The sequence below is a fragment of the Stomoxys calcitrans genome, chromosome 4 (assembly GCF_963082655.1).
Source record: "Stomoxys calcitrans chromosome 4, idStoCalc2.1, whole genome shotgun sequence".
Lineage (NCBI taxonomy): Eukaryota > Metazoa > Arthropoda > Insecta > Diptera > Muscidae > Stomoxys > Stomoxys calcitrans.
The window spans coordinates 40,287,237-40,304,402 of record NC_081555.1 but is presented as its reverse complement, the minus strand read 5'-3'; the positions used below and the strand labels follow the sequence as shown (position 1 = coordinate 40,304,402).

Below are 17,166 nucleotides of genomic sequence, written 5' to 3'. Positions count from 1 at the left end.
ATAAAAGTCGCATTTATTGTCCGATGTCGCCGAAATTGCGGACAATGAGTTGTGTTAGGGCCTTCGACATCCCTTTTCAATTTGATCCAGATCGGTTCAGTTTTGGATATAGCTATCATATAGTAGGTCCTGATTTAACATTTTGACCCCATAAAAGGCGCATTTATAATCCGATTTCGCTGAAATTTGATCCATTTACTTATGTTAGACTTTTCGACATCCGTGTCCTATATGGTTCAGATCGGTCTATATTTGGAAATAGCTACCAAAAAGACCAATATTTTGTTATGCAAAATTGAACAATGACTTGTTCTTATAGACCACTGAATGTCCGTGACGAATTTGGTCCAAATCGGACCATGTTTAGATATTGCTGCTATGGAGGCATAAAATATGCCTTTTTCATCGGATTATGAAGAACTGAAAGATACATTCAAGAAAGGATTGTTGGCAGCTATTGCTTTGAGATAGTCAACAAGTTTACCTCTCCTCAACGCCATGAACTTTGATAAAAAAAGATGATATTCTGGCTAGATTTATCACTTTTACTGAAAACTCACTCTCTCTATACCAACACAGAATGCACTACATTTACTTCTTTAAAAAGAAACGATGTAAGCTATAGCCTCTTTCGCTCAATTTCATTGTACATACGGAGGCAGTTTGTACTTTAATGACAATACATTCACTACTCACCGTTTCCAGTCAATTGGATCTGTATTGCATGGCCCTAAATTTTCATCTCCAATTTGCTTCTGGGCAATAATGGCGACGTTATCCCCACCGTCATCATCATTATTTCTGGTGAGAATGTCGTTATTGTTCAACAGACATGTACTTGTCCGGCACTGTTCGGTCAGTGAGTCAGCACTCATGTTGGGCAGTGTGACACGTTTATAAATCACAGTACAACTGGCATTTGTTGCTTCTACCACCTCCATACTTTCTGTTTCGAATTGATTTTGTTTCATTCCTTGAGCCTTAGGCGACAATTTCAACTGGCTTGGTAGTTGTGGATGTTGTTTACAATCCTTCATATCGGATGCAAGACAAACAACTGATGGCCATGGCAGTGGAGATGGAGATGGACTTTTCGCCAAATGTCCTCTTTTCATCATCACATCTGTTGAATGGCGATTTTTATTGTTGCATACATTGTTTTTTGTTTGCTGTGGGTTGTTCAGCTGCGCTGCATTGTCCTTCACCTCAGTTGTAAACCCATATGGGCATTCAAAATTAACGATGGCTTCAATTTCCGTTTCCGTTGCATTGTCATTATTCATGTGTGGTGTAGTGGTGATTATTGAAGGTGAATACTTAAAATATCTCTTGGGTGTAAAAAATATAGAGCTCTTGTAATGTTTAAAATGTTTAAATTTGATAACGATTTTGCGGTGGTATTTTGCTGAAAGAAAAAAATGCAATATAAAGTTCTCTTACCAAAGATATGGGCAGCAATTTAAAATTTTCTAAATTTTTTCATCACAACAATAGTGGAGAGGGTCATAATCATAATTGGAGGGTGTATAATAGAGGACAGGTAAAGAATGAATAGTGCCGGAGATCTTGGACGGTGTTTATATTTCTTATACCTCAATATCCCATATTGAGGTATAATCCCGATTGGCTAACACACAAATAATTCGCGTTCCAAAATTTTAAACCAGGGCGAATGGACATATTGACGATATCCTCAAATGGCATGGCATTCACGAAGAACGTTCTTTAACAAGGCTTGACTTGGTGTTGTGATAGCATGCAAAGCAATCGTCCTGCTAGAAAGTTAATGAAATCCATGCTGATGATCAGCACATGAAAATTATCTAACAAGTATCTACTCAAGCGTGTCATCTTCTTGCGTAAAAAATCAACCTGTCGAATTCTTCCCAGCTCGAATTCTTTGCTGACTGGAGTAGCGAAATCAATTTCTACCTTATGCATATATCGAGAACAATAAGAATGTCCAGAGACAATCCATTTGGCTTTAATGATCTACTCAACTCCCGGTATATCCAAGTTCTTCAGCTTCAATGTAAAGATTCCGTCGGGGCACATCGCCTTGACCTACTTGACGCTGCGGATAACATTCATAATTTTAAGCAGGTTAAATTTTGATGATTATTCATCGGGTCGGAAACCAAGTATGCAACTTATGACTCTTCTTTTTGCCCTATCTTTTTCGAAAAACTTAATAAATTGACGGTTTAACAAACTGCAAAAAATAAGAGATTCTATAATTCCTTCTACCGGGTTTGCGGAGTGAGTTGACATTAGGTCACATCTTACCAACTCCGGCACTTAAGTAACAGTGCTTCAAGTGTTCTATCTATGGATTTCGCTAATGTTCCTTGATCACTCTATTGATTTCTAGATTTAATTCCCTCGTTATAGGATCAATGGGACCTGAATGACGAGTCCCATATCGACCGTCAGCGAGTTCCGCTACCTGTGGCGGCAAACTATGCCTAGTTTTGTTTTATGGCGTCAATATCTGACTTGTCTAATACTTCCATACTTTTCATGCATGGATCACTAAAGTCAAGCTTAGGCTAGATAGATCTAACATATACTCCTTAGAATGATGTATCTCGAAAACCAGACCCCATATTCATTGCTTGTGAATCAATACTCACTTATCATTGAGCTTAAACTTAATCGTTCCTGTTCCTTAGTGAAATGTTCATGGGCAAAATTTGTATTTACAATCCAATACGTACCTCTTTCTATTTTTGTTAACATTCCATCTGCTTCATGCACACCTTGGTAACGATTTTTACACAGAAACATTTTTTCATTCTGCAAAATAATAAAACCCTTTAAAAATAAAATTTTACGTAAATTTATTTTATTTAATTAAATTTTTACTAGCTTATAAATTTAAAAGTTGGAATTATAACTAACTGATAGATTTTATTCAACGTACTAGTTTTCTTTCTAATGGAGCAAGATGATTCGAGCAACATTGCAATGGGTTCTTTACTTCATTGGACAGCTGTAACGAACGCCAATAATCCTTGCCAATCGTTCTAATCATATCCAAATATTCCAGAAATGATGTGTAGGAAATGCTGTGAAAATTGGGACATTTCAAGCAGCAATGATAGTTACATTGCTCATCAAAGATCCACACACGCAACATGGGTTTCTCCAAATTGTAGCGTTCAATTGTCTGCAGAAACTCTTCACGTTTATGACCATAAAATGATTTTGTGGTTGTATATCTGGAGAATAGTAACAAATTACTGTAACTAAAATAAATGTACATGTAGCGGCGAGATAATGAACTTACGATATTCCATCACTTATCATTTTCTTGACTTCTGGTTTTTTGATAATACGTTCCAGTTCCGGAAAATCTATGTCATTGTTTAATGTAACCAAATACACAGCAGGCATTAGACTAAAGCGAACACATTTAATAACATCCAAAATATGTGGCTCCCTTTCTTGCCAGTTGTAAGACAGCCATCGCACTGCTGCCATAAGAATCTGAAAGGAAATCCATGATTAATTTTGGTACAGATTGAGGAACTTAGTGTATGACTGCTTCTGTTGCTTATAAATATGTCGTTGAAAAGGCGACCTAGGTTTAAGGCAAAACTTGTTTATAAAGGGTGATTTTTTTGAGGTTAGGATTTTCATGCATTAGTATTTGACAGATCACGTGGGATTTCAGACATGGTGTCAAAGAGAAAGATGCTCAGTATGCTTTGACATTTCATCATGAATAGACTTACTAACGAGCAACGCTTGCAAATCATTGAATTTTATTACCAAAATCAGTGTTCGGTTCGAAATGTGTTCATTCACCGTAACGTTGCGTCCAACAGCATCTTTGAAAAAATACGGTCCAATGATTCCACCAGCGTACAAACCACACCAAACAGTGCATTTTTCGGGATGCATGGGCAGTTCTTGAACGGCTTCTGGTTGCTCTTCACTCCAAATGCGGCAATTTTGCTTATTTACGTAGCTATTCAACCAGAAATGAGCCTCATCGCTGAACAAAATTTGTCGATAAAAAAGCGGATTTTCTGCCAACTTTTCTAGGGCCCATTCACTGAAAATGATTTGCAAGCGTTGCTCGTTAGTAAGTCTATTCATGATGAAATGTCAAAGCATACTGAGCATCTTTCTCTTTGACACCATGTCTGAAATCCCACGTGATCTGTCAAATACTAATGCATGAAAATCCTAACCTCAAAAAAATCACCCTTTATGTCAGATCTATAATGCTATATGGTATTTTGGTCTGATGGACGCCACTTCAAAAATCCACCCACTGTTCAATACATAGCCTATCTGAGCATCAAAGTTGCACATATGATGATACCATTTGATGCAATGAATATATTTCTACATTTAATGCCTCTGGATATTGTGGCTAGACAAATTTCTGAGACAACAGAACTACAATTTGCAAAGTGCGTCGGTGAGGGATTTGGGTGCACTCTTTATTTGCTTAATCACAAGCGAAAACCACTGCAGTTAAAGAGGTGTATGTCTTAATAATGGTGAGGGCAAATCTCGTAACCTATCCAAGCCTTGCGGTACGATTAGCCACACCACGCTTTTTGAAGACATGACCAATACGTCATTACAGCCGAAACTGAAGTTTAAGAAGGCGAATTATTTGTGTAGTCTCCAGTCGTGTGTGAAATTTGAGGATAATAGAGGTTATGGGGGAATATTTTCGGCGCAGTTGATGTTCTACCTATACTCTATTGCACACCTCTTAGACGGCGTATAAAATGCGGACGATTGTACAATCAAAGCTTTAGACTATAAGGTTGATGACATCTTCGATATATTGTCGTTGTCCTTTTCACTTCACTAAATAAGCAGGCAGCTGAATATGTGTAACGGTGTAACGACTCCGACGAACAACTATCCCAAAATTCCTTGTGGCCTGTGTGGTTGGATTTTGACTGTTCCTATTCAATCCAAAAATAGATCCTCTTTTGGCAGTAAAGGTAGTTAATGAGGAAGTTACTTGGGGAAGCACAATGGCAGATGTATTTACAAATGGCCACCTCTCCCTTAATTGGAGCACCGATGCACAAATCATAAAACGTCTGCGATCCTGCCAAAATTGTGGCAATAAGTCCTGAAATGTGTTAGGATATATTCATGGCAATAAGCCAAAGAAGATTGAAAAAATATTCTGAAATGAAGGACGCTTCAGAGCCAAAATCGCATATCACCCTTGTGCAGAACATGAATAATTGCGGTTCCCAAAAGGTCCTTTCTGCAAGTCATAGAATCGTATCGGTCGAACTCTAATTGGTGGACTCCGAAGTGGACTGTATTTGAAGTGAAGAAGATATTGCTGCCGAAACACAAAACGAAAGTTGGATATCGGATCCAAATCGGATGAGAATTGCGCCCTCTAGAGGCTCAAGAATTCAAGACCCTGATCGGTTTTTGTAGCAGTTATATCAGGTTAAGGACCGATTTGAACCATTCTTAATACAGTTGTTGGAAGTCATAACAAAACACCTCATGCAAAATTTCAGCCAAATTGGGTAGGAATTGTTCCCTGTAGGGGCTCAAGAAGTCAAGACCCCAGATCGGTTTATATGGCAGCTATATCAGGTTATTGACCGATTTGAACTATTCTTAACACAAGTGTTGGAAGTCAAAACAAAACACTTCATGCAAAATTTCAGCCAAATTGGATAGGAATTGCGCACTCTAGACGCTCAAGAAGTCAAGTCCCCAGATCTGTTTATATGACAGCTATATCAGGTTATGAACCGATTTGAACCATTATTGGCACAGTTGTTCGATATCATAGCAAAACACGTCGTGCAAAATTTCATTCCAATCGAATAAGAATTTCGCACTCTAGAGGCTCAAGAAGTCAAGACCCAAGGTCGATTTATTTGGCAGCTATATCAAAACGTAGACCGATATAACCCATTTACAATCCCAACCAACCTACTCTATTAAGAAGTATTTGTGCAAAATTTGAAGCGGCTAGCTTTACTTCTTCGAAAGTTAGCGTGTTTTCGACAGACAGACGGACGGACGGCATGGCTAGTTCGATTTAAATTGTCTTGACGATCAAGATTACATTTGCTTTATGGGGTCTTAGACGAATATTTCGAGGTGTTACAAACAGAATGACGAAATTAGTATACCCCCATCCTATGGTGGAGGGTATAAAAAATGTCTGAGCCAAATATGAAAATGATCGGATTATGGAACCAGAAGTAACTTTGATTCGATCTGTATACTTATCAATGGGTTAACTCTCTTTCTTTTGGGTGTTACAAACAAATGCTCTTAGTTAAAATACCTGTACCACAGTAGTGGTGCAGAGTATAAAAACTTGGAACATTTTTCTAAGCTTCGTTTTTGGAACTTAGAATTCTGTAGAATCAATAATTAACCCAAGTTCAAACAAAAGCTTTCATTTCAGGTGCTTACTCACCTCTATTTCTGAGTTTACACCAATTGAATTCAAACTCAGCAGGGTACATATCTCCTTGGGACTTAAGGACAAAAACTCTTTGGAAGCCACCAAAGTCAAGAAAAACTTGCAAATTCGTGCCAGCATTAGGTTTTGCACATCTTTCAAATTGTAATTACGAGCTTCCAGATACAAGAGAAATGCAGTTTCCTCCCGAAAGCAAACATTATCATCCAGACATATCCAACATTGATACTCCAGTTGTTTTATTTTCAGATATTTGGCAGCCATGAAAAGTTCCAAAATACGTTCTCGCTCTATTTGAGGCTCGTCAGCGGTCATCCACTTGTAAACCATGACAAAAGCTTCTGGTGTTATTTTCTCCGCAGGCAGTTCCACAAGAAGTTCATTGTCGCACTCCATAAAGAATTCGGAATAACACTTCAGTACCATCCAATGAACATGGAATTTTGCCGAACCAATGCGTACCATAACATCGGGTTTAATGCTATGATCGATCATATTTCTAAGCAGCTGGTATAAATTGTCTTTTGGTGGCTGACGAATTTCTTCCCAGCCTGCAACCTCGTTGGCATTGAAACCCATTTCCCAAAGAGATTTTTCAGTTGATTCATACGATTCTTTGTTGTTCATTGGACTAGGTTTTCTAGAATATGGTATTGGTAGAATTCGGCTTGGTGATGTATGGATTTGTCCAAAAGCTATGGAGATAATGGACAAATAATGAGCGTTGTTCTAAATCATATTCAAAGCTTTCATTAGGTGTGTAGCATACATTCTAAGGTGTACGCCTTATGATAGCGGGCCTATTCCACTAAGGAACGGACTGCACACCTTGACATGTGAGAAGTTTGCCCTCTCACATATCAAGGTGTGCAGTCCGATTATAGTTAAAGCTTGAATCGGACTCCGGCACGCCGTTCGGAATCCGCGTGCCGGAGAGCGACACCTCTTTGGAGAGAAATTTTACATGGCATAGTACCTCACAAATATTGCCAGCATTAGGAGGGGAAAATCAGCGCTGAAAATTTTTTCTGATGGTCTCGCCAGGATTCGAACCCAGGCGTTCAGCGTCATAGGCGGACATGAACTAATATTAACTTTAAATTTTCATACGTTTACAATATTTACCATTTTCATTTAAATCAAAGTCCACAGACCTTATTTCTTCTGCCGTACTCGATTGGCCACCAAATTCAGAGCTGAATTAAGAGCAAGCAAATTATTATTTTTTTAGCGATTTTTTCTAAAAAGGTTCTCTTACTTTTGGTAATTGACATGACTACCATAGTCATTGCAACATGATGCTGTATCATTCGATGACTTTAGTGATACGTTACCATCTTCTTGATCTTGCAAAGGAAAATGTTTCAGAAACTCTTTCACTGACGCCTCCTTACTTGAATTCTGACTTATTACATCCATTTGGATCAAATATATACAAAAAATTCAATTATTCAACAAAAAGATAAAACGAAGAAATAAAATGTGTTTCTATTTGATTAAAAACTGTCAGAATATAAAATTTCTCTTAAATTTGTAAAATTTGTATCATAGCAAGTTCTTTGAAATAGCTGTGTTTTTATTAAGCACTAGCTGGAGGGGAGTATATTGAATGAGGCGTCCCCCAAACACATGGTCCCAAAATTGGTTATCAAATTCGTTTTCTAATCTCAAATACCTTTCATTTGAGCCACATATTGGCATGGTCGAAAAATGTTTACTCTTTGGTGGGTGTTTTCGGGAAGGGGTGATGCCTTAAATCCATGATCCTACATTTGGTTATCAAATTCGTATTTTACTCCCAAATACTTTTTTTTGAGCCCTATATTGCGATGATCAGTAAAAAATAGCTGTTTGTGATGTATTTTGGGAAGGGGAAGACACCCTGAAAATTGGTCCCCAAAGTGGGTATCAATTCTTGCTCTACCCCCAATTCCATTCATTTAAGCCCCACATTGACTTGGTCGGTAAATATGCCCGATTTAGGGGTGTGTTGGGGAATGGGGTGGTCCCCCAATCACTAAGCCCTGAAAACATATCAGCAACGTGCTCTATTCTCATATATTTGAACCCCATATTACCATTGGCCTCAAAATTGGATATCAAATTCGTTTTCTAATCTCAAATACCATTCACTTAAACTCCGTATTGAAAAAGCCAGCAAATATGTCCGGTTTGGGGTATGGGCCCTAAAAACTGTGAATATCGAGCTCCACTGTTTTGAAGACCCCATTTGTCTTGGTGAGCAAATATGGTGGTGGAACGTCCCCTAGGCAGTTGGTCCCCAATGTTGATGTCAGATTCATGGTCTACTCCCAAATACTCTTCATTTGAGCTTCATTTTTCCATAGTCGGCAAACACGACCGGTTTGGGGGGTGTTTTGGTGAATGGGGCGGCCGTTCAGTGACTTTTAATATAAATATCAGATTCGTGTTCTGCTCTAAAATACCTCTTATTTGAGCCTCATGTTGCAATGGTCAGCAAATACTTATTTGGGCGGTGTTATGGGGGTGGGGTGGCCCCATAAACACTTTCCCCGAACATTGATATCAGAGCCCCATATTGCTTACTTACTTACTTCACTTTAATTGGCTACGACAGAATATTTGTTCCACTAGCCGAACGGAGGTCACCGTAGCACAAAGGTTAGCATGTCCGTCTATGACGCTTAACGCCTAGGTTCGAATCCTGGCGAGACCATCAGAAAAAAAAATCAGCGGTGGTTTTCCCCTCCTAATGCTGGCAACATTTGTGAGGTACCATGCCATGTAAAACTTCTCTCAAAAGAGGTGTCGCACTGTGACACGTCATTCGGACTCGGCTATAAAAAGGAGGCCCCTTATCATTGAGCTTAAACTTGAAACAGACTGCACTCATTGATATGTGAGAAGTTTGCCCCTGTTCCTTAGTGGAATATTCATGGGCAAAATTTGCATTTTAGCCGAACGTAGAATGGCGTTCCAAGCGTCTCGATCTTCTGCGCTCATTCTAAAATCTCTGACACCAAGTTTCGAGGTGTCTCCCACAACTTGATCTTTCCATCGGGCTTTTGGTCTTCCCGGTTTGCGTGTACCACCGTGTTCGCCTTCAAAAGACTTCTTTGCTGGAGCTTCTTCATCCATTCTGACAACATGACCTAGCCAACGCAGCCGTTGTATTTTGATGCGTGTAACTATGCTATCGTCATCATACAGCTCGTGGTTCATACGTCACCTATATTCTCCGTTAACGCAAACTGGTCCATATATTTTACGAAGAATCTTTCTCTCAAATACTCCAAGCACTCAAATACTCATCAGCTTTAACAAGTACACATGCTTCAGAACCATATAACAGCACGGGTAGTATCAGTGTCTTGTCGAAGATTACACTCTTCGTCTGTCGAGAGGTGGCCTTGTTTCTAAACTGCTTACTTAGTCCAAAGTAGCATCTGTTTGCCAGTATTATTCTTCGCTTTATCTCAAAACTGGTGTTACTCGTTTCGGTTACGGCGGTGCCGAGGTAGATAAAATTACTGACTGTCTCAAAGTTGTGGTTCCCAACTTTCTCCATTTTCTTTATATGCTCGGTTGTGCAAGGCTTTTTGGGAGTTGAAACCATTCATTTCGTCTTATCTCCATTTACTGCCAGACCCATTTTCACTGACTCTCTTTCGATTCTTTCAAAGGCTGCAGTTACTACTTCCGGTGACCGACCTATGATATCGATGTCGTCGGCATAGGCGAGTAGCATGTGTTCTCTTGTGATTAGTGTGCCATATATATTCACTTCTGCATCTCGTATAATCTTCTCCAGCAGGATGTTAAAGAGATCACACGATAGGCTGTCTCCTTGTCTGAAACCTCGTTTGGTATTAAATGGTTGGGAGAGATTCTTTCCTATTCTTACTGAGGAACGCGTATCAGCAAGCGTTATCCTGCAGAGTCTTATTAATTTTGCAGGGATACCAAACTCAGACATGGCTTGAAATACCTTTGAACGTAAAGGAGTTTCGAAGGCGGCTTTGTAGTCAACAAAGAGATGGTAGGTGTTGATTTGTCCTTCTCGGGTCTTTTCCAGGATTTGGCGCAGTGTAAATATCTGGTTCAGGGTGGACTTACCAGGTCTAAAGACGCATTGATAGGCCCTAATTATCTCATTAACTTTAGGTTTTAATCTTTCACACAGTACGCTCGAGAGTATCTTATATGCGAAGTGAGGAGACTAATTCCTCTGTAGTTGGCACATTCCGTCTTGTCTCCTTTCTTGTGTACGGGACATAGTATGCTGAGGTTCCAATAATCGGGTATGCGTCCTTCTAGTCAGATTGTGCAGATAGGCTGATATATATGCCTTATCAGCGTGTCGCCTCCGGTCTCTAATAGTTCAGCGGTTAGCCCGTCGGCTCCTGCTGCCTTGTTGTTCTTTAGTCGGGTCACTGCTACTTGGACCTCATTCTGACTAGGAGGTAAATATTCTATACCATCATCAGGGATTGGTTCTGCAGTATCCTCATCGCCGCCAACGTCGGACACTAGCAGTTGGGTAAAATGTTCTATCCATAACCTCAGCATCTTATCTTTGTCAGTTACCAGATTTCCTTCTTTGTCTTTGCAGGAGGATGTGCCTGCACCAAAGCCATCGGTTTGAGGTTTAATTCTTTGGTAGAATTTCCAGACTTCATTCTGACTCCTGTACATCTCAATTCTCTCACACTAACATCTTTCCATTTCCTTTTTCTTTCTGCGGAACAGTCGTTTCTCTTATCTCCTTTTCTCCCAATACCGCTCTTCATCTGGGGCGTTGCTACTGATTGCAGTGTTGCTCTGTATGCCGCATTCTTGGCTTCAGTAGCATCTCGACACTCTTGGTCGTACCATGGGTTTCTTGGGGGAGACTTCCGGTACCCAAGTACAAATTTCGCGGCATTTTCCACTGCACCATTATGTCATCGGAATAAGGAGTGCTTTCATCAAGGAGTTGGGTCAGTCGAGTGGAGTATGCCGTTGCCACCTGTTGTTTTTGCAACTTTTCAATGTCCAGGTTCCGTGCAGTAGCAGATCATACTTTCCTGGCATGTTCTAACGGGTGCGAACCTTTGCTGCAACAAGGCAATGAAATCTATCAGCCTCAGCCCATTATCGGACGTTATCTCGTGGAGGCTAAACTTTCCGACTGTTGGACCAAAGATATCTTCTTTCGCTATCTTCGCATTAATATCTCCCATATTCTCCCTCTAGGCGCTCATAGAAAATTTATTTGGTCGGCTCGTCCTTGTCTTCTGTGGGCATCCACCGGAGTAAAGCTTGAGACGAAGTGTTTCAGTTTCCGACTTACCACAGCCAAATTCATGTCTCGTGTAATGGCAGCTTTAGGATAGTTCGTCACCGTTTGGTATTGTTGTGAGCGACAGACCAAGGCTTCTGGCGGGAATCAAACCCTCGACCCCTGTACTGGTAATCCAGGAACGCTACCAACTCGGCTACCGGGTCGCTTACATGAGCAGAGAATATGCGAGAAAGAAGATAGCAACAAAGAGAATGCAAACAAAAATCTTCTTCAAAATGTTCTTCTCCAATACATCCGCCAGTGCGTATACTGCACTTTCTCTATAGAGAGTGCGGACATTCCAGGTGTAGATCCGCAAATCATGGTGTTTTTTTGTTTGCGTGGGTCGTCAACGTTAGGGGGGTCCGTTTTTACTATTCCTCTGTTTATCATAGTGACTATTATAGTTTTCCGGGGGCGGATTACTGGCCCAGCGCTCCAACCGCCTGGGTTTTTTGGAATCGCACATGTATCCCTTGTTGTCGCGAACCGCTTGCTCCGACGCTCGCCTCCAGTAGCCACTAACGTGGGAACAGACGCGGTTGTATACTTCGCCTTCATCCTTCATCTCGAGCATCATTGGCACTCAGTATTTAATTAAAAGCCAGAGCCACATTACTCCTCTCTGAGACTCTCCCCTCGGCCGTATTTGCAGCTACTCCGCTTAAAAACAAAGCTTTCCACTGTCCGCAAACTGCGGGTGCGCCCGGTAGCCCCAGCTAAGCTTCTCGCCACAACGATGAACACCAAACAGATCGGAGCTCAAAGTTCCAGCCTGTGTGGTGCTCATAGTTATCCCGCTTCGGTCGGGGTATGTGATATGCACATTCATGCTTATATACAGCGGTCAAAAAAAGTATTCATCATTAGCAAAATTGATAATAAATTCACTTATTTTGGGTAATTGAAGAAAATTTAAAGTAAACAAATAATGCAGTTTTATGCAATAGTTTATTTTTCGTAATATGTTTTAAAATAAATTCAAAAAATAAATTTAATTAGCGCAAAAAATGCAATTTTATATAATAACACCAAAAACAGAACAAAAAAAGTATTCATCATTGATGTGCTATCATCAAAGTCAAATTCAAATATTATTTGGGAATCCCCCTTTTCTGTTTTATTTAGTAAAGGAGGCTTTGCCCTTGACAGCAAATATTTAATTTCATTGAAAATATAGTTTTTGTCAAAATGGGTCGTAAGCAAAACGAGGTTTCTGATGAGGTAAAAGTTTTGATAATAAAACACCACAGGAATGGTTTAACTCAAAAAACTATCAGTGAAATATTAAATAGACCACGATCTACTATACAATCCATCATCAGAAAGTGGACAGAAACGAAAACTGTTGACAATAAACCAAGATCTGGTCGACCAAAAGCACTTTCAGTTGGAGATGTGCGTTGGCTAGTGCGGCAAGTTCAGAAAACTCCGAAGACAAATGCGACCATTCTTCGTAAAAACACTATGGAATATTTAGGGAAGGAAGTTACTACACAAACAATTCGAAATACACTCAAAAGGCATAGTTACAGAGGAAGAACTGCACGTAAGAAGCCCTTTATAAATAAAATAAACCGAGTGAAAAGGCTAAACTTCGCAAAAATGTATGTAAAACAGCCCGAATCATTTTGGAAAACAGTCATTTTTGCAGACGAGAGCAAGTTTAATCTTTTTGGGTGCGATGGAAAGGTCATAGTGTACAGAAAACCAAATACAGAGCTTGAAGAACGAAACACAGTTGCTACTGTAAAACATGGTGGAGGTGGTTTAATGGTTTGGGGGTGTATGGCGGCTTCAGGAGCGGGAAATCTTGAAATTATTAATGGAGTAATGGATCATAAGTATTACATTGACATTTTAAAGAGGAATTTAAAAGATAGTGCTGTAAAACTTGGGCTTGGTAATAACTTTCAATATTATCAAGATAATGACCCCAAACATTCTGCTTTAAATACCAAGATGTGGATGCTGTATAACTGCCCCAAAGTCATTAAAACTCCTCCTCAAAGTCCCGACTTGAACCCAATTGAACATCTTTGGGAACATCTCGAACGCAAATTGAGAACGCGCAATTTTTCGAGCAAGAGTCAAATGCAACAGGTGATAATGGAGGAATGGACTAATATAGACCAAAATATAACCGCTAAATTAGTCCAATCGATGTCAAACCGTTTAAAAGAAGTTATAAGACACGGTGGTCGAATAACAAAGTATTAATTTTTTTAAATTATGTTATTTATTTTTTTGTTTTTTTGGAATGATGAATACTTTTTTTGTTTAATTTTTTGTGTTCAGCTGTAAAATGGCCCTTTTTGTTCCAATAAATACTATTTTTTTCTTTAAAAACAATGAAATTGTGTACATATATATCACACAAGCACTACTGCATCATTAGTTTAATATGTTTTTATTCCAATTGTCTTTTGTAGACTTATTAAAAAAAAAACATTGAATGATGAATACTTTTTTTGACCGCTGTATATACGCTTAAATCCTCAAAACGAATGTGCAAACGAACAGGATTTGTTTTTGAATTTAGTTATATCTACAACATAAAAATGTCAATGTAAACGTGCTATTACATGTCGCTATGCGGTTATCGATAGCATGCAAAATAATCGATAAGTCGTACTATTTCTACAGAAATAAAACAGGCCTTGTGTTGTCTGTTGTTGTTTTTGAAAGAAAGTGCCTTGTCAACAAAAAGAAGCGTAAAATGCTTCAATTTTTGAAATATATATTTAAATTACAATTCTTGGTCATATTATTGGCCATTGTGGCTGGAATATATTACCCACAAATACTCGAAAGACTACAAACGAACTTTCTGGGCCAGAAAGTGGATGTGACCTTTGAAAGTTCTCAGCAGCATGCCCCCATAGAGGTTTTGTTTACCAAGGAAGAACTCGCAAAGTTCAATGGTGAAAATGGAACACCATTATATTTGGCCCTTCTTGGGCGTGTTTATGACGTGACCAGAGGAGCCAAGCATTATGGTTCTGGCTGTGAGTATAACTTCTTTGTGGGTCGCGATGCATCGGTGTCCTTTATAACCGGTGAATTTGATACCTATGACGAGGAGAAAGCTGATGATGTTTTAAGTCTGAAGCCAGCAGAATTGCTGGGTTTGCACAATTGGCAAAATTTCTATGAAAAAGACTACGAATTTAAGGGGAAACTCATTGGAAGATTCTACGACGAACAAGGTCAACTCACCAAATATCATCACAAATATCTGGCCCTACTAGAACATGCCAAAGAGGCCAAATCGGTTCAGGAACAGCTCAGAGTGAAGTATCCAGATTGTAATATTGAATGGTCAGCAGATAAGGGCTCCCATGTATGGTGCACCAAAAACAGTGGCGGAAAGGAGCGAAACTGGATTGGTTATCCCCGCAAGCTGTTTGAAGTTGGTAGTAACAATTTTCGGTGTGCTTGTATTCGCAAAGAAGATTTGGAGACTACTGAGGTGATGCTTAAACCATACGATGATTGTGATCCTTATGCTCAAGAATGTTATTATAACGTCGATTAGTAATGCAAAAACACTTGGTAACAAGTTTGGTACGCTACTCAAAGTGGGCAATATTATTAAAATTTATATTTATCTGTTTTCGTTGTTGTTGGGTATATTAAAAATTGGCTACTAGTTTAATGACACATAGTTTAACACGTACATTATTGGTTCGTCCCTTAGGTGTTGCAAGTGCATATTATTATTTAATTTTGTACATAACTATAGTTTTCTATTTTGTATTAAGTCCAAGTCAAATAGTTCATCAAACATTTTCTGTTACAGACATCAAGGCAATACTCTCCTGATAGACTTTATATCAGAAGAGTACTTCCTTGATAGCGCTCCCAAAGTTCGAGTATCGCCAGGTCCCCTATCTCAGACAAGTAACAATAATTGTAACCGTACTCCCTAATAGAATGCAAGATTGCGAGGACCGCCAGGTGCCCAACTCCCTTAGACTAATGACGATATTTGTTAGCGCACACGTGTCTCTCCTCCTTGCCCACGAGACCAGCACCGCTGTGGCACGCTAAACCCTCTCGCTCACTTTGCGGAAACCACTTCTATCCAGTTTTATCCTTCAGGCGAATAGTGTCCCATCTGTCTTTTTGGGGTTTTTGGTCATCGCTTATTTGGAAAGCTTTCGCAATGCCCCCTGTCCAAGGTTCTGAGAGAAAAACAGCCTCTCGCCACTATGACGGCGTGTAGGCAACCACGTTCATTCTTTCCTTTATAAATGGCCTGAGAATCACATTGATATCCAAACGCAACAGAAGATTGGAGAAAACTCCTTCGTATGGTGCTCCACTAGCCACTATCTTCTTAATCGAGCCCTCTGCAATTGAAACTTTTATAATGTTACCTTCAACTTAATTTAATAGAAGAGAATTATGTTCACCAGAGAAAGATTGGTCGTCTCGCATTTTATACCCTGCCGCGGGATAAGCACCACACGAGCTGGATCTTTGAGCTCTGATTTTTTTCTGTTCATCGTTGTGACGGTGAAACTAGCTGGAGCTACCGGGCGCATCCACAAGTTGTGGATAGTGGTATACTCCATACGAAATAGCTGCTATTGCTGTCGCGGACCTTCTCGCGGCTGTGAGCGCCACACAAGCTGGAACATTGAGGTCCGATCTGTGTGGTGTTCATTGCTGTCACAAGAAGCTTAACTGCGAGCTATCAGGCGCGTCCACTGGTTGCGGATAGTGAAATGCTCCATCCTGAGTAGCTGTAACAGCAATCGCGGACAACCAGCGTTATCGAGCGGAGAGTGTCAGTGAGAGGTCGCGTGGCACCGGCTCTTGCACAACAACTGAGTGCCTACGATGCTCGAGTTATTGGTGCCTTTAAATAACCAATGGCCACCCTGTTCCCGCGGCGATCGGTCTTTTGGACCGGAACGAGCTTGCTCACCTATTGGAGCTTTTCGAGGATCGCCACCTCCCCATGAAAATGTGGTTACAACACAACAAGAGAATATATAAAATATAGCATAAAGCGCTTACAATTGACCTTTCGAAACAGCGGCAGCTCAAACTCATCCCGTGCAAATGCAAATTTTGCCCATGAACATTCCACTAAGGAACAGGGGCAAACTTCTTACATATCAATGAGTGCAGTCCGATTCAAGTTTAAGCTCAATGATAAAGGGCCCCCTTTTTATAGCCGAGTCCGAAAGGCGTGCCGCAGTGCGACACTTCTTTTGGAGAGAAGTTTTACATGTCATAGTACCTCACAAATGTTGTCAGCATAAGGAGGGGGAAAACCACCGCTGACATTTTTTTTTCTGATGGTCTCGCCAGGATTCGAACACAGGCGTTCAGCGTCATAGGCGGACATGCTAACCTCTGCGCTACGGTGGCCTCCCGTGCATGTCCATTTAAAACATCCAGCTTT

General features: G+C 40.0%; 2 protein-coding genes across 2 annotated transcripts in view; one reads left to right on the top strand and one right to left on the bottom strand.

Moving 5' to 3' along the window:
- Positions 1–7,940, bottom strand: part of LOC106084310 (uncharacterized) — a 56,973-nt gene extending 49,033 nt beyond the window's left edge. The window contains exons 1-7 of the mRNA XM_059367101.1: positions 7,701–7,940; positions 7,568–7,638; positions 6,437–7,137; positions 3,290–3,489; positions 2,924–3,221; positions 2,718–2,796; positions 697–1,405 (exon numbers count right to left, since the gene is read on the bottom strand). Of these exons, the coding sequence (XP_059223084.1) occupies positions 697–1,405; positions 2,718–2,796; positions 2,924–3,221; positions 3,290–3,489; positions 6,437–7,137; positions 7,568–7,638; positions 7,701–7,861 (2,219 nt within the window). The 5' untranslated portion in view covers positions 7,862–7,940. The remainder of the gene's footprint in view (positions 1–696; positions 1,406–2,717; positions 2,797–2,923; positions 3,222–3,289; positions 3,490–6,436; positions 7,138–7,567; positions 7,639–7,700) is intronic.
- A 6,477-nt stretch (positions 7,941–14,417) lies between these two features.
- On the top strand, positions 14,418–15,405 carry LOC106084318 (neuferricin homolog). The gene has a single exon (XM_013247904.2). The coding sequence runs from the start codon at positions 14,467–14,469 to the stop codon at positions 15,283–15,285; it is 819 nt and encodes a 272-aa protein (XP_013103358.2). The 5' UTR covers positions 14,418–14,466; the 3' UTR covers positions 15,286–15,405.
- The last annotated feature ends 1,761 nt before the right edge of the window (positions 15,406–17,166 follow it).

Excerpts from the sequence above, each read along its gene's own strand:
- LOC106084318 (XM_013247904.2), top strand. The coding sequence starts at position 14,467 with ATGCTTCAATTTTTGAAATATATATTTAAATTACAATTCTTGGTCATA.